At 38.2% G+C, this 22,831-nt stretch overlaps 1 protein-coding gene across 1 annotated transcript in view; it reads left to right on the forward strand.

The window, feature by feature from the left end:
- Positions 1–5: 5 nt before the first annotated feature.
- The window catches only part of FARSB (phenylalanyl-tRNA synthetase subunit beta), a 38,353-nt gene continuing 15,527 nt past the window's right edge, over positions 6–22,831 (forward strand). The window contains exons 1-15 of the mRNA XM_035544719.2: positions 6–120; positions 876–931; positions 2,098–2,252; positions 2,847–2,919; positions 3,390–3,505; positions 3,957–4,107; positions 5,304–5,412; positions 7,819–7,889; positions 9,196–9,257; positions 9,344–9,395; positions 10,908–10,969; positions 11,377–11,584; positions 12,010–12,090; positions 14,316–14,408; positions 16,043–16,160. Coding sequence (XP_035400612.1) covers positions 63–120; positions 876–931; positions 2,098–2,252; positions 2,847–2,919; positions 3,390–3,505; positions 3,957–4,107; positions 5,304–5,412; positions 7,819–7,889; positions 9,196–9,257; positions 9,344–9,395; positions 10,908–10,969; positions 11,377–11,584; positions 12,010–12,090; positions 14,316–14,408; positions 16,043–16,160 — 1,465 coding nt within the window. The 5' untranslated portion in view covers positions 6–62. The remainder of the gene's footprint in view (positions 121–875; positions 932–2,097; positions 2,253–2,846; positions 2,920–3,389; positions 3,506–3,956; positions 4,108–5,303; positions 5,413–7,818; positions 7,890–9,195; positions 9,258–9,343; positions 9,396–10,907; positions 10,970–11,376; positions 11,585–12,009; positions 12,091–14,315; positions 14,409–16,042; positions 16,161–22,831) is intronic.

Here is a 22,831-nt window from a genome sequence, read left to right on the forward strand (position 1 = left end):
GGCAGCGCTGTGGCGAGCGGCCGCGCAGGCGCGGGGCGGGCCGGGGCGGGCCGGGTGCCGCCATGCCGACCGTCAGCGTGCGGCGGGAGCTGCTCTTCCAGGCGCTGGGCCGCAGCTACAGTGAGTGCGGGCACGGCCCCGGGGGGCTGCAGGGATCGGGGGCCGAGCACGGAGCCGGCACGGCCCGGCCGCGGCACCGGGGCACGGCCGCAGGGCGGCCCCGCGGGCCCGGGCCTCCCGCCGGCGGCTCGCCGGGCACGGGCGGGACCGGGCGATCCCACAGCGTGGCTTATAGGGGCAGCGCGAGGAACGGGTCGGGGGGGAGGCACAAGCCCTGTGCTCGCGTCTCTTCAGAAACGCGACTGGAGAACTCGTTTCCTGGCCGAAGCAGCGGGATTAGTTCCCCAACGCGCGCCGGGGGCTGTAGGCTCCTAAGGCACGGCGGGCATGTGCTGCCCTGCCGCAGCGGGGCGGTGTCACGGCGGGGCTCCGCTCAGGGGCGAGCCCGGCCCGGAGCGAGGGGCTGCCGGTGCAGGGTGCCCCGCTGTGCCACCGCGTCCTCGTGTCTGGCCGGGCCGGGGTGACTCCGGCACGCAGCCGAACAGCTGGCGGCAGAGCTGGGCTCTGACACGCAGAGGCCCTCGCTGTAACTGTGAAAATAACGTGTCAATAAATACACGTACTAAAGAAACTGCTACTCAGATGCAGACAAACAAAATTCTTTACGTGACTTTCGCCCCCTTTTCAAAATTGCCTGTTACCTGCTTTGAAAACGTTCAAAATAAATGCAACAAAATAAACGCAACAAAATTTTGTTTTAGAGTTCTGAGCGCTGCTTGTAAACCAAAACTCACTTTTTTTCCCGCCCCCCACAGCTGATGAAGAATTTGATGAGCTTTGCTTTGAGTTTGGTCTGGAGCTCGATGACATTGTAAGTCATGATTTTGTTACTTGATCAATAGATGGAGCAGAATGACAGCATGTGTATTTGGTAAGAGCCTGCACTGCAGCATATTGCCACTGGATTCCCCAGTATAGTGCTGGACAATGCCCTCCACTATGCACCAAAAAAAATATCTAGGCAAGGTCTGGAGGGTACCATGCCCATGGGGCTGTTCTGAAAAAGTGATGTGGACAGGACTTCAGTGTCCCCTTTAACCTGCACAAACCCTCAGCAGTATTGCAGCAAGCTTTTCAACCTGAAACGTTCTCGTATATCTTTGTAGCACAGTCCAGAGTATGTAATACATACCTTTAGGGTCTTGTATAAAATACTATTGTAACAGATTGTATTAACACAGGTGGTTTGAATCTGAAAAGGAGACCCCAAAATTACTGTTTTAGGGGGCAAGAGACCCCAATGTGGCATAGTGCTACAGTTTGTGAAGGTTGGCAATCTCGGTTGACAAATAATTTGTTTAATTTAGCAGCATAAATAAGGCCACAAGGCAAGTATGGCAAATATTAAACATATTTGCAAGGTCTTACTGGCTGTGTTTTGTATGCATTTTTGTGTGCAATACCACAAGAATGTTTGCCCTGGACATTCTATTTTCTGAGTTATAACTCATTTACGTTTCAAGTTTTGAACTAGATTCTGTACTTGTGAAAGTTTGCTGACCCTCTTGCTTGTATCAACATAAATCTTGTTCCAGTAGACCCCATTCTGTTTTTGCTTTTTGAATTAACTGCTCTTTTAATTAGGTTTTTCAAAAGACATCTAAACACTATACGTTATGTTGTATTTCAGAATAGACCTGATAATACCAATCTTTCCTGATCTGTAGCTGTAAATAAGGTCCTAGTTCTCTACTGGGATCTGCTAGCCTGCAGACTCGTGCTTCTATCTCTGTTTTAACAATTCAAATTCTAATAGTGATTTTTTTCTTTTGATATGTTGCATTACAATCTTTACATCTGAGAAGGATATTGATTTTACATTGTTTTAGATACTTGGCATGTATACTTGCTATATAAATCCAAATTATACTTTTAAACTTCTACTTAATGGTTTTTCCATTTATATTATCTCACTATCATAGTGCTGTCAATGTCAAGATATTTCAGGTTAAAAACATTTTTTTTGCTTAATTTCAGACATCTGAGAAAGACATTATAAGTAAAGAAAAAGGTGAAGGAAAGGCAGAGGGTGCATCTGACACCATTCTCTATAAAATCGATGTTCCTGCCAATCGATACGATCTTCTTTGCCTCGAAGGGTTGGTCCGAGGACTGCAGGTCTTTAAAGAAAGGTAACAGAGTTGTGAGATTTGTGTGTGTTTTGTTACTTGTTTGAATACCCATCCATTTCTGGTCAATAACCTTGCCACTTGACTGGATTTTGAGGACAGTCTGATGTATAGATCAGCTGGATTTTTCAGATGTCCATATGCTTCCCTGTTGTTCCTCTGGAGAGGGCCTGTTACATACTTGTAAGAGACTAGACTAGAATCTTGTTACATTTTGGATCTGTTCTACAATTTTTTCAACTGCTGTTCCAGTTGATACTCATCCTCTGTAAACAACGACTGCAGAGGCACTTTGTTGTGCTCCTCTGTAATAAGTACTGATACAAATAATTTATTTCACTTTTCTTCACTTCTCTTCACATGACTTTATCTTCATGAAGTCATCCTTTCTATTTTAGTTATCTGTTTACTATTCAATAGAAAACTTAATGTTTAAGCAGCATAAATAAAATCTACATGCCCAAATCCCAATGTCCAAAACCAGGATAGTTGCTAACAAAATTTTCTACATACAGTTGTTGCCACATTTCTAAAGTTTCCTGCATTTTGCAAATATTCTGTTTTTCAGTTATAGACTTACCTCTATTTTTATTCTAGGATAAATCTCCCTAGGTATGAAAAGATAATACCAGCTAAAGGTGAAGGTCAGAGGCTGATTATCACTGAAGAGGTAAAAGTGTTTACTGCACTGTGGTATTGAACATTTCTCAACCACGAAGATAGCTATGGAATTGATTATCAGGACTGATTTTATAGCAGCAGTGAGACTGGAAATCTTATTTGCAGAACAAGAGCTAAAGAAATTTAAATATTTCTACTTAGTGTGATTTATTTTTAGGGAAGGGGAGTGGGGAGGAACAGACAAATTTTTCTGGGTGAATTTAGTAGCAGGTCAAATCAAAGTTTCAGGTAGTCGGATTGCATTTCCCTTCTGGGCTGTTACAGGGTACATTGAAAACCTCATTGCCTCTACCAGACTTGTTTTGTTAGCTTTTTTTTTTCCCTTGGATTTCTAATGTATTTTCATAATTTTTCATTTTGATTACTACTTTATAAAAGGGGATTTTATGAAGGAAAGGGCACATTTCATCAGTTTTAAGTTTTGTATATTGTGTACTTGAAATCTATAATCTGTTGCAGACTGCCAAAGTCCGTCCTCATGCTGTAGCTGCAGTTCTTCGTAACATAACTTTTACCAAAGAACGTTATGACAGTTTCATTGACCTCCAAGAAAAGCTACACCAAAATATTTGCAGGTTAGTGCTTAAACTTAAAGTAGCATATAGTGTTTGTGTATGGTTTGATCGCATTAAGATTTCACAGGCCTGTTGGAGAGAAGCATTACATTTATATTCGTGCTAAGGAAAATCTTTTACAACAGCTCTCTTGATCCTTCTCATTTCCTTCCCTGTTTCTGCCTGTTCTCAATACATTTCAGCATAAATAGCTGCTACATTTTCTGCAACAGTTGAGGAAAAATCCTTTTGCAGTAGTCCTATTGGATATGCCTTTGACTGTTGTGTGGGTTGTTAACATTTGTATCTCGTCAGTAGCATGCAGAGTGAAATTAATTTCTAGGCTTCTCAACACTGTCCATCTGCTTTTTTCAGTAAGATCTATGAATGTACAGGAATATTGAGCACCATATCATCTCAAATGAACTCCAGCTATTACTAGTAAAGTCATTATTTTGCTTTCTTTCTCTAGGAGAAGAGCATTAGTAGCAATAGGTACCCATGACTTGGACACCATTGCTGGTCCATTTACTTTTACGGCTAAAGCACCTTCTGAAATTAAATTCAGGCCCTTGAACCAATCGCAGGAGTACACAGCTTCACAAATGATGGATCTGTATAGGGTAAGTGTCATTTTTCAGAGCTGCTGTGCTAAAGACAGGAAGCTAAGTTCCCAAGAATTTACATCTTGTATACCCCTGGCATTAAGGGTTGTTCTAACAAGAAAAACCCAGCCATCTTCTGTACCTTCAGCCAATCAACATTCCACATTTTGTTACTCCAGAGAAATGCGTGGTAATACTTAAATCATATTGCCCATGAAAGATATATCATGTTGTTTGATGTCTAAACATAACTCTTAAAATAGTGAATTCGATGTTAGCCTCCCAATTTATCAACACAAAGATTGCTTTTCGTGATACTCTTCATAGTACTGTAAAAGGTTTATGTATTTGCCTTTACTGTGAAGATATTCACTGTACAAAGCTGAGAAAAAAGTGGATGTAAATAATATTTTTTTTAATGTTATTTTAATTGGGCCAACTTACTTGGTGGCAACATTAAATTATTTACTCAGCTACATACTGTGCAGGCGTAGCACTGCTCTTGGCCCAGTATCCTGATGAAACCAGGTAAGCATTAGGAAAAGATTCTAACAGGTCTAATTTTACAGGATTTATGTAAGCCACTTTAAACATCAGTGCTTGAAAATGATACTATTATTAAAATATAGAGCTCTGTTGGAGCACACATACAGAGGTAAAAGAAACTCTCAAAGATATCTGACTGAAGGCAAGTGAAAGCTAGAGAACAAGGCATCAGACAGACTAAAAGTAAACTATTTTTGGTAGAGCATGTACCCATGTCATTGGAACAGATGCAAATTTTGAATCAAATTTAAGCGTAAGCATGTCAATATTCAGCAATTCATCATGAAAAGTGTCATAGTGAACATTTTTAGCGGTTTTAAGGAATGTTCTGATAAACTAAAGATGGGTGCTTGTGGGTTTGGCAGTAGAAGGTGTGCTGTGGTGAACAAGGGCATTGTTTGGGTAGCATGTGTTACACATTTTTGAGAGAATCCTTAAATAAATAAAAGTTAAATAACATTTTTGAAGAAAACAAAAAACAAGCTCTCTGATTTCCAAGTTTTCCTGCTTTTGACAGTGCATAGCTTTTGCTAGTGAAGTACCTAGATGTAAGCCCAATCCTGCCCTCTTTAAAAGTTCCCATTAATATCTCAGCAGAGGACTGTGGTAGAATGGAAAATTCGTAAGTGAGCTAATGTGAAATTTAGGGTTATGCTTTATTTTTCCAGACTGACAGCCATCTTCGACACTATTTACACCTGATTGAAAACAAACCACTTTATCCTGTCATATATGACAGCAATGGTGTTGTTCTGTCCATGCCACCGATCATCAATGGTAAGATTTCTTATGACTCGTTTATGCTGTTGCTGCTGTTTTGTGAGTCAGGGTGTCTAACAGAAACGTTGATGAGCAATATCGTTTATTTTCTTCTATTCAAATTGTTTCACTTACAACTTCACATGGAATTCTGTATTTCTTTCAGTTTAAACAAGGCCACATTTTTTGTTTCCTCGGGCTCCTAGTATTCCTCTTTTCTCAGACAAGACAATGTAGAAGTCCCACTGCAAACCTTTGCACTTAGTTTCTCATATCCTTCTACATTTTTATAATATAAACTCAAGACAGGTTCCTTGTGGTAGGAACCTTTGTTAGAAAAGCATTTTGTATACCTAGACATGTCGTTTGTTCATCAATGATTTAGCTAAAAGAAGTAAGAAATTATTTTGTAAACGGGTAACTAGAATAGTCTGCTTTGTAGTGTTTTAAATGGTTAGAACAGGGATCTTTATCTACATCTTAAGTCCAGTGTATTTAGCAGCAGTGTGAAGCAGTTCTTGTGAATCCTTTTGGTATCACAAGTAACTTCAAGAAGTCTTTAATGGGTTAAAATAAATTGGTCTAAACTCTTTTTTGCAGTGTTTCCAAACATGAGTTTCCTCTGAATGCAAAAGAAGCTTTGGGGTGATTTTTGAGAACCATGTTTACTGAAACCAATTAATGACATGGCAAAAACTACTCCCTTAACAGAGATATTTCAGTATATCTATACATCTATAGACCAATATAGGTAAAAAATTAGTAACCATTTCCCTACAGTGACTGATAAAATCTGCAGGGATAATCTCATTGGATGTATTTTTCCTGAAAATCTTTATCCAAATCTTAAACAGCTAACCTAAATCATCTTAAAGGGCAGCTCAAATTCTGTGACAGAGTCTGGTTAAGAACAACTGTTCTGAATTTGAAGGTGCTGTCAACAACCGTATCTGATCCTTCTCGGTTAGGCTTACTCCAGCCTCAGTGTGTTCCACGTATAAACGTTGCACATTGTTTACATTTTATCAGAAAGGTTAGGCTAAATTTCTTAAAACTGTCCGTACTTTAAAGAGGAGTATTTGAGAGAAGCTTCCAGGTTAACAGTTCTTTTTAGACAGATAATGAAATGTAAATATTTGCTTTTTTTTTTTTTTCATTATCTACAAGTACTTAAAAGAAAGGTTATATGGGCTTTGAAGTGAGTCTAGAAGAGCTGAGTACATTCCAGTTCTAAAGGGGTACAGCATAGCATCCTGGAAAGGGTGTACAGCATCCCTCCCTCCCTCAGTCTTCACCTTGCCACTGTACCTGACTGTCAGTCTAGCTGTGACCTAGTTTCCCAGGTAGGAAATGGAAAAACAGAAGCTAAGTGACTTGTTTGGGAGGGAGCAAGAATGCCTGTGTATAGCTAAGCGTGTGCTTCCCTTTGCCTCCTGTGGGGTGCATCTGCATCAGGGAATGGGGCAATGAAAGGTGGGAAGGACTAAGGTTTTATTTGGCACCACCTCAAACAATTCTAGGACTGCATATGTCCACACCATTTGGTGACTAGCAATGAACTTCTTTCAAGGTATGCACTGGACATCTATGCCTAACAGGCAGCATGAGACAGATTTCTGTTCAGCCTCCTCAGATAACTTGCCATTTACTAACAGAACCCCAGTTTTTAAAGGAATTGACTACTGGGGACTTGGCATCCAATTTGGAAGGAAAACATTTTAGATGATGCCCCTAAGTGCATTGTCCACCTTGTTTTTTCAAGATGAAAAAGTTTTGAGTGCATCAGTGATGTGGTGCAGGGCATACCCCACAACAGCAAGTACGGGCAAAAAACAAATCCATGCTTAAAAGGAACCCATCCTATGCACTAGGCCACTAATGTAGACAAAAGCCAGAGTAGCTCAGATGACAGTTGAGATCTTGGTTATTTGCAGAAGCAGCTATGGATGTTTATCAGTGTAAATCACTTTTTAAAAAAACGCTTCAATCTTCCCTATCCAAGGCTGCTTTCTTATGCGTGTTACAAAGGCAGATGTGTTGCCAAAGCCAGGAAAGGTGAGATGCTCTGGAAGTGAAGAACCACTCTGCCACCAGCAGATGGCTGCTATTCTGCTAGCTTGCTTTTTCGACTGGATACAGAGAGTGGCAGTAGATTTGTGTACCTTCCAATGTAGAAGGACAGCTGGGTCAGCAAGTCTGGTCTGCCTTTTCTGATAGAACGTGCAGTATTTTTCCCCTTCTTGATTTATAATTTGATAATAGAAAGTGCTGCTGTTCTGATAAGAATTCTGAGTGTTGGTGCGGTCGACATAGCGGTTTTTAAGCCGGGGAAGATGATGATCTTTTCTGACTCACAAAAGTAATCAGTGTCTTTGCAAGATAAGTAATACCATTTCTTAATTTGTTATTCTCTTCATGTTTTAGGAGATCATTCAAAAATAAGCCTAAACACCAGAAATGTTTTTGTTGAATGTACAGGCACAGATATGACAAAGGTAAGTTAATCTTTTCTGCTTTTGATATACTGTAATGTCATTGTTTTCCCTTTGGGTAATAATGCTCAAAGACCTGCAGTAGGCAGGCATTTACAGAGCAGACCTCCCATTTCAAAGGGACAGGATAAGTTGTGGGACTATGTGGAATTCCCTCAATAGAGTTTTAGACTTGCTTTGTGGACAATATTGTGTTTTCAGTGGGCTTTGTTTTTACTAGGTCTTTATGATGACAGTATGTGTTCAGTTTGTACTAGAAAATAAGTGAACTAGGTTTATTTTTGGTTTTGAGCACTTTTTCTAGGTCTGAAAGGCTTCAAAAAGAGGAAAGTTTGTTAAGACTGCTTACTTCGATGGAATATTCTTTGTAAAAAATCATTTGGTCTCCACCTTAAAATTTGGGCTGAGGGAAGGGATAAGACTTTTCTTCTTAGTTATCTTTTTCAAGCAGGGATGCTGTGCAAATAATTGTCAAATGGAAGTCCTTCCATATGCAAATTCTGTAACTCAAAGCTGAAGCATGAAAGCCCAGCGGTTATAATTGCCTATTCTGGAATATAGGTTGTGCATTCATTGATAGTTTCCCTAAAATGTGTACGTTGATGCTTAAGAGCAAAAAATGCTTTTAATTTACCCAACTACACAATGATGTGTTATTGACGCAAATTTGCATAGTGGGGAATGGCTTCTAAGCAAACTAAAAAATAAATACTTCTTGCTGCTGCTTACTTTGATAGTAAAAAATAGTGCTGTTCTGTTTACATGAAGAAAATTATACTGTGAGGCATCAAAAAACAGTATTTGTAGATTGAGAAGTTGAGCTGAATCTCATGGTTATGTTCTATTATACTAATGTCTTAAAATATCAACTATTCACTGAAAAATTTCGCAAGTGAAGCTAATTTAACAATATTTTTTTAAACAATGCACAATCCTTCAACCTCTATATTCTCACTTGAACTTGAGTGAAGTAACTAATTAAACTAAAGGTTTGAAAGATGCAAGTCCACCTGGTAATAAAGATCTCTGTGTATCTTCAGAACAGTTTAACAAAAACATACAAGTGTTTCAGAGCCTTGAAGAGCAAAGATTTCCATTTTTCAAGCTTTAGTGTAAATGTCTTTGCAGCAGAAGCAAAACATTTCTTAAAATTTGGTCTGGTATTTTAGACTGCTAGGATTTTGGATTCTAAGTTACTAAATAGTACACAGAGAACAGAACGTAAGATTTTTTTCCCTTTTTTATTATACTTTGCCTTCAGTAGAAGTAGAGGACAGATTTCAATGTGATTATCATCTTTATTTTGTAGGCAAAAATTGTTCTTGATACTATAGTCACGATGTTTAGTGAATATTGTGAGAAGCCATTCACGTGAGTATAAATCAGGTCAGAAAGACATTACATTTGGGCCACACTTAAAAAACACATTTTTAGTTCTGTTTTTCTGTCTCTCACAGTGTTGAAGCAGTAGAAGTAATTCTTCCTAATGGGAAGACCCACATCTATCCGGTAAGCATAGTGAGATGGTATCTTACTATCCTCGGGGAAAGGATTTTATTTACATGAAGTGTAAGAGTGATATTATCGATATTATCATCTTTTCTGTAGAGGTAACAAGTGAGTCAGGGCCTTCTCTAACACCACACAAAAAAAGAACACTGCCTCAGTTTCCCCTGACGTTGAAAACTCACTCTGAAGCTCCACTAATTTATGATGAGGCTAAAAATAGTCTCACAGTTTGATACTCAAGAAAGAAAGCTAGGCTTTAAAGTTATGTGTGGTAACCACTACTGTGGGTTTAGAGTTTATGTGATACAGACATTTTGAGAAACAAGTAGAGATTGCAATCAAAGGTCATAATCTGTGTCTACAGCCTTTAAAACCTACCTGTTCCATATCAGGAAAAAAGGAATGCAGAAAGAGGTCCTTCAGGCTGAGACCAGCGGGCAGCTGAAATCAGCCTCAGCATAACTTATTATCAGATCAGGAAGCTTTAATACCTATGAGTTAAAATAACCTTTTAACACTGGATTTTTCAGTCCTTCATTTTATAAACTCCAACTATATAAAGGCCTATTAGGCAGTGTGTTGACTGCAAGTGCAGGTTTGCCTGTATTAGGAGTGCCAGGTATATCTCTGTGCAGTAGCAGAGTCTCTTTAGGAGAACAAAAAAGCATAAAGAGCGCAATCCCTCCTGTTTCCTGGAAGCGACTGAAGACAGATCTTGTTGGGTTCATAAAATTAGATGTATCAAGCAAGTACAAATTAATTAGGGAGAAAGAAACCTTTTTGTTGTCGAGACTTTTTCTAGTCGTATCTTAGGTCTTTCTTTTACCAATGGTAACTGCAGTCTTCAGAGGAAAGACCTAGAAGCTAAAAGTGACATCCAACAAAACAAATCACTGTATTAGGCAATGCAATTTCCCTACATAAAATAGAGCTAAAAATTCACGGAGTTCTAGATGCTAAGGTTTTTATGGATTTGTTTATCTAGAAGTTTAGAAACACTTTAAATATATACATACACAACAGCTTTCTATAGATACGTTACAAACTTCCTAGGCTAAATAATGGTAAACATTGCTGTGCCAATACAGAGGTAACAAGTTTTCCTTCCTTTTCCTCCAAAAAGTCATTTGATCTGTACTAGACCATGCAGTCTCATGCATGACCATTCACTGCTTTAGGGCTTTGACTTAAGATGAACTGGTGACTGGAAACTTTCAGAAACTCTGTTACTTGCATTTATCTGAAATTATCAGAAGTTTCAATAACAGTGATTTCATGCTGCATTCAAACTCCTGGCTTAACTGAGAACAGCTTTTGCATCGTGTACTGTAATATTATTTTCAAGAATCATGTTATCATAAAATACTGACTTTAACGTAATATTCCACACCTGTCTTCTGTGGATGACATTTGAGTATCACAGAAGAAGATAGATTAGCAAGATGTCAAAACTGAATCCTTTTAGAGGTAGCAAGGGTTCTGTATGTTGAAAAGCTTTGCCTTTCTTTTTAGGAACTGGCTTACCGAAAAGAGAAGGTGAAACCTGAACTCATTAACAAGAAGATAGGAATCAGGTGTGTTACTGCAAATAAAAGCTTTTTTTATTAAAGCATTAATCGTGAAAAAGGTACTTAAACACTGATTATTACGTTGTTTTAAAAATGTTTACACCATGATTTTTAATCTATGAAAAAATTCTGGGGTTAACTTCGGTAATTAGATCAACTCTGTAGGACTTTCTTCGCTGTTTTCAAAAAAGAGGAATGGTTCTTCATGGCCTCACACAACTGTTAAGAAGTAAAGAAAAATGACTGTCTCAGAGTCAGTATCTGAGCTGGTTTTGTTGGAATGCTGAGTTTACGTACAGTCTGTAAAGCACTTAGAGATTATTCAGGAAATAAGGCAACATAGCAGAAACGCTGATTACTTTAAAAAGTATAGTGTAAGATCAGTAAATTACTACTCTCTTGTTTTGTTTCAGTGAAACTCCATCAAACCTTGCAAAGCTGCTGACTAGGATGTGTTTGAAGTCACACGTCATAGGGAATGGGAACAATATAGAGATTGAAATCCCTCCTACCAGAGCGGACATTATCCATGCATGTGATATCGTAGAAGATGCAGCAATAGCTTATGGTTATAACAACATTCAGATGACTATTCCGAAAACGTACACCATAGCTAATCAAGTAAGATTGCCCCTTCAAATAAGCGCTTTGTTGTCAGTAAATGACTAGTGCATGCCAGAAGGGCTTTGGGGAAAACAGAACGTAGGAATTAAATATTTTGACATGCTTTGCCTTGAGAAGTATTTACCATGGATAGGATACAAAACAGATGCCCCACTGATTTGAATAAGTCCAAGACCAGTGGTCGCTGGTACTTGAAAAAAGACAGGGTTTAAGCAGGGAGCCCATATTAAATCTCTAATTGGGAGATTCATTTCCTCAGGCAAGCCTAAAGGCAGCTGGCTGATGCTTTCAAAAATTTTAAGCACACAAGCAGAGTACCTCCCTAGTGAATTCACCATAATGTAACAGGCAGAATCACCTCGGGAAAGAACAGAAGAGTGTTTTTAGATGGAAGTCAAAAACTTTTTTTTGTTTCATTTTAGCTCCCCCTCAATAAGCTCACAGAACTTCTGAGACTGGACTTGGCGGCCGCTGGATTCACTGAAGCACTCACTTTTGCCCTGGTATATTGTGTTAACATTTTCTTACTTGCTTGTTTGAAAGGCAATGCACAGAAACTGTAGAGGATGGTTGAGACTATGCTGTTGTATAAATGTACCAGTATTACCTGTTACTGTTTTAAGCAGGTGACTGCTTACTAGTGCTTTGGAATTATAGTGTAATATTTTGTGAGTTTGTAAGTCAGAGAAATTGAGTAAGTCACTTTTAATGTGGCATGCAATTCGACGTATAAAGGCAAAAATAGTTGCTAAAGTACTGTTTTTAGTTTAACTTGACAGTATGAAATTGTAAGACAACAACTGTCTGTAGAGATTTTGATCACCCAATGTGAAATTCATCATAGTTTGATAATCTGGAAAACAATTTATCAAAATTTATTAATTTCTGGTGGATATTACTACAGTTCGGAGATCACGCTTTCTATTTGTCTCTTCCCAGTATTGTCACCTGCCCATGATTCCTTGGATTAGATACCAAGTTGGTATATAATTATTCAGTCAGTTTATTTTAAGAATCCCTGTAGGTGCTATATAATGCAGATTAAGGAATCACGAGTGAAGTTTTGATAACGTACTCAAAGATTTTAGGATATAGTGATGCAGGCTCCTAAAACATTTGCATGCATTTGAAAAGTTTAGGTATTGCAACTGAGGTTGGTAATCCAAATGGATCAAATAAAATTTTAACACCTTCACATTTTATAGAGCTTAAAATGCAAAATTTGTAGTTACTCTAAAGTCTGAAAAATATATTTCAGTTTTAATATTTTATTACTTGTTAAACGTTACTCATTTAAGAAACAGGTCAATAATAACTGATGTTACTTCCTGCAGTGCTAGTATTTGACGAAGATTACCTGTGGTAGTACCATCTTGGGGAACTACTGTGTAAAACATGGTCAAACTTTTATAATTCACAGCATAAGCAAAAGCCTCTATATAATTCTTTTTTTGTTTCAGCACTGAATAGTTGATATGCTCAAAAACGTTGAGTATATTTTATCACTACAATAGAGAACCGTTATGAACTGCCACAGCAGAAGATCACACAGTATATTATTTTATCACATTACATACTGTATTTTTGCTATGGCACGATGAAACCCACAGTCTGCTGTCACCAACACTTCATTGAAACAGCAACGTGAGGTCTGTCCCTGTAGCAAACATCAGTTCTGCTACAACATTCTGTGACCCTGTGCTATATGGCAAGCACTGCTTCCATATTTGTGAATGTAATCCTCATTTTGGTTTGAGCCCTAAATTATCACTCCTACAGAGTAAAATTGCTTTCTGTGGGGGCTTCAAATTTAGCCAAAATGCACTTAGTTGCATCGTAGTAACATACTGCAGTTTAGATACACATCTGCAAACTTGAACACAATTTTATCCTCCTAAGGTCAGCTTTCATTTAAGATTTTCTTTTTTAGTCAACATCTGAAAGAGTAGACTATTATCATCTGCTCGTTTTCCTCACATTTAGACTATCAACACACTTCTCGGAATGCTGCCAGTGCAAAGGGAGACTGCAGTATACTGGCAAATCCTCAATTACATGCCTAGTCTGCTATTGGTTTCTTAATGCATTAATAAAGCTATAAATTCTGAAAATTTGCAGTGTGGGTCTTATCAGTCGCATCTGTTGCTGTATGTGCACAGACATTGTCTGAGCCTGATAAAGTACATGTGTATTGCTTTGCTGATCAGCTTGAAACTACACCTTGAGAATATGGGCTTGAGAAATATTCCAGCTCAGAAAAACAAAAACAGAGCTATGAGAATCTTACATAGCTATGAAAATTGAAGACTTAGATATATGACCTTTTTTGTTTGTTTGTCTGAGATAGTACTTTACTTTCTGTCAGTAGCCCCAAAGGGATTGTTTTCTTTGTGAGAAAGCTTGGGTGCCATTCCTGTACTATTTTCTGAATAAGGTATTTTTTCCACTGCAAGTCAGCCTCCGACAGCAAATTATGACAGAAGCTTAATAAACACTACTTTTTTTAACTAGCTTTATTTTGGTTAGTAATTAACATTTGTAGATAAACCAGTTTGCCTACTTTGTCTCAAGACTGGGACTCAATTTGTATTATAAGAAGGTGTTGTACATGAGGGCCTCAGCGCAACAGCTATGCTTGCATTGTTCATCATAGATGTCAAGTTCTGTCATTGGCTCACTGTTTTAACTATTTGACCTTGTTTTTTTTTCTTTCATCTCTTCTTCTCAGTGTTCTCAAGAAGACATTGCAGATAAACTTGGCATGGATATCTCTACAACAAAAGCAGTACACATAGCAAACCCCAAAACTGCAGAATTTCAGGTGAAGTAACTTAATTCAGGTCAAGTTTGGAAGCAACAGTGTCACAGATTCTGTGTATAAAGAGGAAAGAAAGGAAGTAACAGAAAACAATTTACAGAGCTATAGAGCTACTTTTTCTTGCAGCAAAGAGGATGTGGGTATGCACTAAACTTGCTAGCAGTCATTTTCTGTTATACCTTCACTAAGAAATAACTTACTCAGTGTGAAACACTATTAGCTTTTCAGTGAAGTAAAATACCATATTCAGCTCAATTTTGCTACATGCCATCATACTATCTTATTACAGAAAATTCCACCCAGATTATTGATCAACGCCTGCATTTAGAAAAGCTAGTAAGTATAAATAGAAATATTGGACCTGCAGTTACCTTCTGAGCTCTGAATGGGAAGGGTTTTTTGTTTTTGTTTGTTTTTTAAAGTAGCTGTTATCACACATTTTTTTTCTGGATATATATATATATATATATATATATGTATGTATGTATGTATGTATTAGAGCTTCTTTTTTTGAATCTGAAATTTATCAGTGGTGTGAATACATGAATGTTTGATTGGGAAGATGGACCTCAGGTTAATTTTGAAAGCATCTGTTTGTCTTTGAAATCTGCTCCAGAGAAAATAAGCAGGGGATTTTTACTACTGTATTTATCATCATACTTGTTTTATTTCAAATAATTATCCAAATATGTTAACTGTCAGTGATAGTCTGGTAACATTCCTTCTGCTTTTCCTTGGTGATCCTGAGTGGATCCATCTGAACAGAGGCAAACAAACGTATTTATCTGTACCTGAGATAATCATGAGAAATTATCTTTTTGTCAGGGGAGATAAATCAGCACTTACTTACAAGTAGTGACAATGTTAGTTCAAGAAGTGTTTTGCTGTCAGACACATGGTCTGATTTTTTGGGTGGTCCTTTGGGGACCCAGGAGTTGGACTCGATCTCTGTGGGTCCCTTCCAATTTGGGATATTTTATGATTTAGCTTATAGGGAAAATGACTAGATATTTTGAGATCTGTAAAATAAATGGAAAACAATTTTGAGGCATATTTTGTTTCTAACCTAAGAAATACAAAGGTAAACACTTTACAGAAAGGTTTAAAGTTTCAGTAAACTGTGGTATCTTCCTTCTAAGCCCTCTGGTAAGTCTGATTCAGAGATACCTTTCCAGGTCTTTCCTCTAATGGTAAAAACATTCTTCTGTAAAAAACATTCTAATTAAGGAACATAATTTTGGGGAAACTTCATGTATTTTCTGTTCTATTTGCTACCACAACTAAACAGTCCTATAAAGCCCCTGTCATAAGGTGTTTAGACTATTATCACCTGTTTGTATATATCATTTTGCATGGTAATTACAACTGCTCAATACAGAATGTACCACAAACATAAAAGGTACTGACCAAGAACAAAAACAGCTCATGCATACAGTCTTTCAGGCTATACAGTACAAAGAACATACAGAGAATGTACATTTTCAGTTCTAATAATTCTAAAACAAAGATGATGAAGCATAAGAGATTAGTACAGTATTTGCACCTGACTACTTCTGAATTCTGGCAAAACGTTAAGAACTTTAGCATTAGCTATTTTGCAATGTATTTCACTTGCAGCATCCATGTTTGTCCTGCAGGTGGCACGTACTACCCTCCTTCCTGGGCTACTGAAAACTATTGCTGCTAACCGAAAGATGCCCTTGCCTTTAAAGCTCTTTGAGATTTCTGACATTGTAGTAAAAGATCCTAGTAAAGGTAAGAAAAACTTCCTCAGCATTCATAACTCTTAAATTTCTTCTTTGAAAGGATTGTAGGCCCAGGTTAGTTTCAGAAGCTTTCTGGGAAACTAGTTAAGATTACCATTGTGCAAGTTTGGGAAAAATTAGGAATTTCCAGCAGAATGATACCTATGAAAGTAGATCCAGCTTTTTAAAGAAACAGAAGGAATGACTAAGAACTGCGGGGTCAGCTTGACCTGGACCCCAAGTAAGTACCCAGATGGCAGCACTGGGTTTGTCTGCAACACTGATCTGCTGGTACAACACCCAGAGGAATAGAAGGGGGATTGATTTGACATAATCAGTTACAGTTCCAAGACTTTATTTATTATAGCTGTATTGCATCTTTCCTAGCAATGCTGTTTACTCCAATAGCCAGTGGTAGGGTACACACTGCACAGCTACTGGAGGATTTCGTGTCCACGTTGCAAGGGGACTGCTCCAGCTGGTAGCCCTGACTGTGACTGCTTCCCAGTTGTGCATACAAGGATAAACTCAAGGCAATTTTACACCAAAAAGAACCTGCTCTAAACATATTTAAGGTATGTTGCTATTAGAGTACTAGAGCCTGCTTAAACTGCTGCAGTCTCAAAGAAGCGCCGTGTTACCAGTTGAAAAGCAAAATGTCTCGAGTCAGAGAACGGCAGGTTGTATTTGCAGCGTGATTCTAATCTGGACAACTATAACTCAAAAATGTGGGTGTCAGGGCAGTTATCTTACCAACCAATTATCTTATCCAACCTTAATGATTCTGTGGTCTATCTTAACGTGAATCCCCTTTCCATCACCTTGAAACAGGATTGCTATTATTCGTTCCCCATATTTGTGTTCTCGATTATTGACAAGCAATACAAAGAATCAGATTTGTAGCACGCATACTGGGTAAAGATCAGAGCAAGTCTTTGTTTAAAAATGTATAAATAAACAAAAAGCCCAACAGTATAAAATTTCCCCACTCCTGCATAAAAAGATTTTCCTTATCTTTCCTTTTCATCCAACTATGCTAAGAAAGCATGGCTGCCTTTGAACTGCTCTGTAACGTTAATTATTTACATGAAACAGCAAAAGCAGCTAGATCACTTTTCAAAAGCTTCAGTGAAAGCCTTCCTGTGCGATGGGGCCTCTATGCACTGATTTCACTGTACAGTATCAAAATTTCAGATTATCTTCTTTATCAGGAAAAATGTACCAAAGTAAAATGAAATGTAAAAATGGATTTTTAAAATAATAAACATTTTTCTAAAGAAATTTACCAATTCCTTTTTACACGGTATACCAAGGGAAAAAGAGTACACAGCTACAATTCTTGGGAGTATGTGCTTGTACGGTAGGTTACAACTTGGGATGAAATTTTGCCTCTCAGTGGAAAAGGCTGACATTACTTTAAATTCAGCAGCAGAAATGGTTTTGTTGTTTCATTATCTGGTTTCAGATTTTAGTGGTTTTGTTTAAGGTATCTGGGATCTGCAAAACAAAGGTTTATATAAGGCATAAACAGAAAGGCAAGTAAATTGCTTTGGTGATGATTTTAATTTGTAGATTACTTTTTTTTAAAAAAAAAGGGGGGGGGAAGCCTTGCCAAGCTAAACAAGCAGTTTTAGGAAAACATGTACCTTTTTTTTTTTTAGGTAAATACAAACATTTTGGTGCTGTAGTTCATTCCTTGTTGGGGGGCAGAAGTTAGCTGAAGTGCAAAAAACTTGGTACAGATGGCAGAATAGCATTAGTATTCCTCAGAACCAAGAGAGGGGCTATTTATCTTGGAATAAGGAGCGTGTTTATCCTGGCTTTATAAAATTTGCAAGTTAAATTGATTACTTTTATTTTGTTCATGTTAATTGTAGCTCTTGAAAGCTTTCATTTACGTGGATGGCTGCTTCACAATTTTGTAAACAGTGATGTTGTAGCGTGCTTCATTTTGATGGGAATCACTGCAACAGATGTACGAAACGCTTCTGAGGCCGCAGCTTTGTACCCTGTGCTCCTAGGCAGCCCTCTCATGGGCTGAGAACTTGCAGGCTGTGAACAATATCTAAAATTGTTTTAATGGAGTCTGTAGAATAACTACTGTTTTTCCCAAACTTTGAAAATTAAACTTGCCTAATAAACAGTTTGAAAGGGAAGGGGAGAAAGAAATAACTGGTAACTGCAAACACTGAAAAATGTGGGATTGTCCTCTCACATATGGAATGAGATTTCCTGCAGAAGGCTTATGTCAGACTGACTAATTTAATTTTATTATTTCATGATTTTGGCATGCAGAATTTCCAATTAATAATGTAAGAAGTATGAGTCAAAAGTATACTGACATTAACTGTGTTTGAAATGCCATCTTGTAGTCATTCATGTGTGAATGAACCTAGCTTTTAAACACTGGTTTTTAATAAAATGCCTACTTACACAGAACCTACGCTTACCAAGGTGAACAGAACTTATTTCTCTTCAGACATATCTGGCAGAAAGTCTTGACGTACTAAATTAGCAAAATGTGTGCCAGATTTAATATAACTAAATGGAACCAAATCTGAGCAGAAATGTTTCTTCTCAAGGCAAGAGGAAATGTGCTGATTTTGAGAAAGTTACATAGCATTTGTGTAGTTAACTTGTAACCCTAGAATAGTCACTTCCAGTAGGATAGTTATACTGCTTCAGTGTATAAATGATTACCTTACACTGCTACCCCTAACACAGAATACCTTTTCTTGCTCATCACAATGAAAGACATGAATCCATCATAAAATCACCTCAGATTAGTGATCCTGTGGAACTTGGCAAGCTTATGGTAGCATATTTTTAACATAATTTACATCATTTGAGAAGAGCTGATGCCTAATTTGCAGCATTTTTCCAAACTCTGCTTGGAAGTGTTAGTTACAAGCAGAAAATAGCTGTGGATTTTCATGAAGCTGTGATACAAGTTTAAATGAGCAGGTGCCCCCTTTCAGATTAAGTTACTTTTCTGAAGCATCCGTAAGGTGGAAGGGGGCAGCATACAGCACTGCTTTATCTTCCCCTGCACCCTTTGGCTCACATATTCCTAACCAGCTGTCCATCCTTTGGACTGTTTTTCAGCAGCATCTCAAGGAAGTGCTTTGAAGTCTCAGAAATATATATATATAATTTAGGTTGACATACTTGGCAGGCCAATTTAAAAAATAGAATTACTTCATGGCATGACACAAGAGATCTCTTAAGTGAGTTATAAGGAACTGAAGCATTTCTAACATCCGCCAGCTTTTACATACAATTCCTAATACTTTTTCTCTCCTATTGTCTGCAGTGAATGAACTTCTTGTGTTGTAGCTGTAAAGGAATAAGTTCTATAACACAGCTTTTTGGAATGCTTCAATACGCGTCCTTTACTTTACCAAAGATCTTCACAGTTGGCTTGAAATCATGAGATATAAGAGTTGTTGTATACATTTCTTTCTGAATCTTTACTTAAGAAGAGTGATCTGAAGACACCACCGACTCTGAATAGTAATGAAATAAAGTTCAGATAGTTGTCACGTTCTGCTAGCGTAATGATCGGAGAAAAGTGAAATCATGCTACTGAATATCTAGCCCAGAAAGCTTGCCTTCTTAGGAACAAATGAAGACTTGAGGAAGGGAAGAACACTTCCTTCTTTTCCATTGGACAACACAATGTGAAAATAGATTATCCGCCATTCGTGACTGTAGTACTGACTGGCACCTTATTAGAGCCAGCAAACAGAGACACACAATAATGATGCGACTGAACAGCCAGCTTGCTATGAGAACAAAAGTCAGATGTCGTGTTTATCGGCATTTTCTCTGCAACCTTTACTTTTCTGTGTTGCTGTTGTAATACAAAACTTCAGGATTGAATTCTCCATCATTATTTAATACTGCAAGTTATAATAATGACAGTAAAGGTTTCCCAAGTGACAAAACGCAGAATTACTGTCACAGTAAGTCCAGCTTTCAGTGACTGTCAAGAAAACTTGTGGCTATATTGCCAGGTTGCTGCTCTAGAAGTTTTAAATGACTTTTGGCTCAAAAAGGGTGTGCTTTCATCTTTTGTGTAGGCTCTTGCTCCTGTATTTTGTGTTCCTTTTGAATCCCCTTTTCTCTGTCCACTTGGTAAACTTTTGCCTGTTTAGTTTTTGATAGATTTTTCTTACTAAATGGTCAGTCGGACCAAATAAGCAAGATGTAGATTTACTCGGTGTCTAACTTCTTATGTGGTAGGCATTACCAGCTCAGGGAACACCCAGTGAACGCTGGAGTTTCTGCTTGTGCTTAAGCTTACTGTACTTCAAAGATCAGCTAGGGTGGATCAGACCAAAGGCTCACTTAGCCTAATATCCCATCTGTAACAATAGCTAGGCATGTTTATCGAGGGAAAAGTACAAGATCAAGTAAGTATATATAATATTTTCCATTCTCTGGCCAATTGTAGCCCAGGGACGTACCAATTCAGATTCGGTTCTTTGGCTTCAGTAAGATGTGATAGATTTCTCCCTATGAGCTTCCACTGTAACCAAGGAGCTGTGTGAACTTCTGGCATCCCCAAAATCTTGTGAGTGAGAGATTTCACTGCTTAACTAGGTGATGCCTGAAAAAACCTCTTATTATTTGAAGCTTGGCACCTGCTATTTTTGATGTCCACTAATGCTTCTATTGAAGGCAGCAAACAGTTAAACCCTGTAGAAAAAGAATTATCTCAAGGTCTGAGGTACTCAGTTCTGATAATTCCGTCCAGAACCTCCATACAGTTTAGACTGCGGGTGCAGCTGTACCTCCTGTGAATTAAGTCGCTGACCACGTAGGGATCTTCAACCACGCTGTCTCCCTGGGCAGCACGCAGCGCAGCTCCTTTTTTCCTGGGAACTCTGAGTTTGACTGAGATGCTTTGTGATCAAAAGTCCTGAGAAATGCCCATTGTGCACACAATTTCGCTGTATAAAGAACATAATTCACCCTGTAATATACTAGATTTCATGTGCATTGCTTTCGGCTGATTTCCAGGAAAGAAATATGAAAGCCCTACTCATGCAGCTTTATGGCAGGTGGTACAGGCCTGCCTTAACTTGCAGGCCAGGTGGAGTTGTTCTTTTTACTCCTTCATTCCTTCACTACTGAAGAAGCTCTTATTCCCTTTTTCCTCTCAAACATTACAATTAGCCAGAGGTGTTAAGGATTTCTATTATGATTTTTTTTTAAGCAATTACTGTCAGTAAATAAATTTTTCCCTATATCTAACTACCACTAAGAGGAAGAGGTGAAGATGAGAGGGTCTGTCTAGATATGAACAACTAAAAGTCCGCAGATACCAGAGGACTTTCTAGAATGGGAAGAAATTTACACACGGAAATCTGGCTGCAACTTGTTACACTGTGTCAATACCACAAAGCAGTGCAGTACAAAAGGAGCTCAGCCAATGACTTGCAGTCCATATTGTAAAAAAGCAAGCTGTGTTTTTGACTAGCTGTAGTGAAAATGTGCTGATTGCCCTTTAGTGCTTTAAGCTATTTTGGTGTGCTTCTGGAACACCTTTCCCAGCTGAACTGCAACTGAAGGACTCCAGTTTATGTGCTGCAGGATTGCTTCACAGTGAACAGAAGCATGATAACTGGGGATGATCAGGAGATTGCCTTAAGAGCTGCAGGTCTGGTCCAAACTGAAACGTAATGTACCTTTATACTGAAGATAGTTCCAAAGCATATGAATTTCCAGAGGAAGAAGATAGTTGTGTAGAGAGTTACTGCCCTGCTTTGAACAAATTTCTCCCTTGTTAAACCAACTTTGCTGAACACGCACTTGCTGTTCAACTTTGAGAAGGTGAAGACCTGGAGGCAATAAATGAATTCACTACATTAATCAGTATTTTGCATTTCACCATAGCAGAATTGGCAGCTGTGACCATCAGCTTGTTACTCTGTTCCTAGATCATTTCTTTCAAAAGACTAAAAACCCTGAATTCTGCAATGAGTAAAGCTTCTAAACAGACCGCAGTAGTCCTAGATGGTGTATATATAGCAACGGTATAGCCTGAAGGTACAAGTATAGGAACATACAACTACATATTCCATTTGAAAGTGTAAAAATATATATTTTTGATGAGTAATGTAAGAAAATCTACAGTAGGAAGAAAGTAGGGTTTTGAGTTAAGGAACTGTCCAAAGTGGGACACATTTGTATCACAGTCTCAAGTTCATAGGAAGTTGCACATAGTCACTTGGTTTCAGGGATGTCCAAGATGATGGAAAACACCAGTTGTGATTTGGAAACCTGTGTGAATTTAGATCTTGCCATAGATTACCTTGTTAACGTTATTAGGCATTTCAAGTTGTGGGCCAGTTGTTTTATATAGGTAATTATTCTGCAACTGAGTTTTATCAATATCTAGTTTTCCCAGCAACACCACTAGTCAAAATGCAAAAACTCAGTAAGAAAACTTGTCTGTTTTGAATGTTTTTTTTAGCGCTTAACTATATGCCTGGTACTTGTCATTGTGTAGAGATGCTTGTATTTAACAACACTATTTCCTGCCCAAGACATGGGACACTTGAAATCTACATTTCTGATTGTGAGAGCTAGTAGGTTAAAGAAATCCCCTTATTTCCTTAGATAGGTGCATCAGAGAGCCGTTTTGTGTTCTTATTTCTCCTTTCAGCTACAAGT

This window comes from Cygnus atratus, chromosome 9, assembly GCF_013377495.2.
Source record: "Cygnus atratus isolate AKBS03 ecotype Queensland, Australia chromosome 9, CAtr_DNAZoo_HiC_assembly, whole genome shotgun sequence".
Taxonomy (NCBI): Eukaryota; Metazoa; Chordata; class Aves; order Anseriformes; family Anatidae; genus Cygnus; species Cygnus atratus.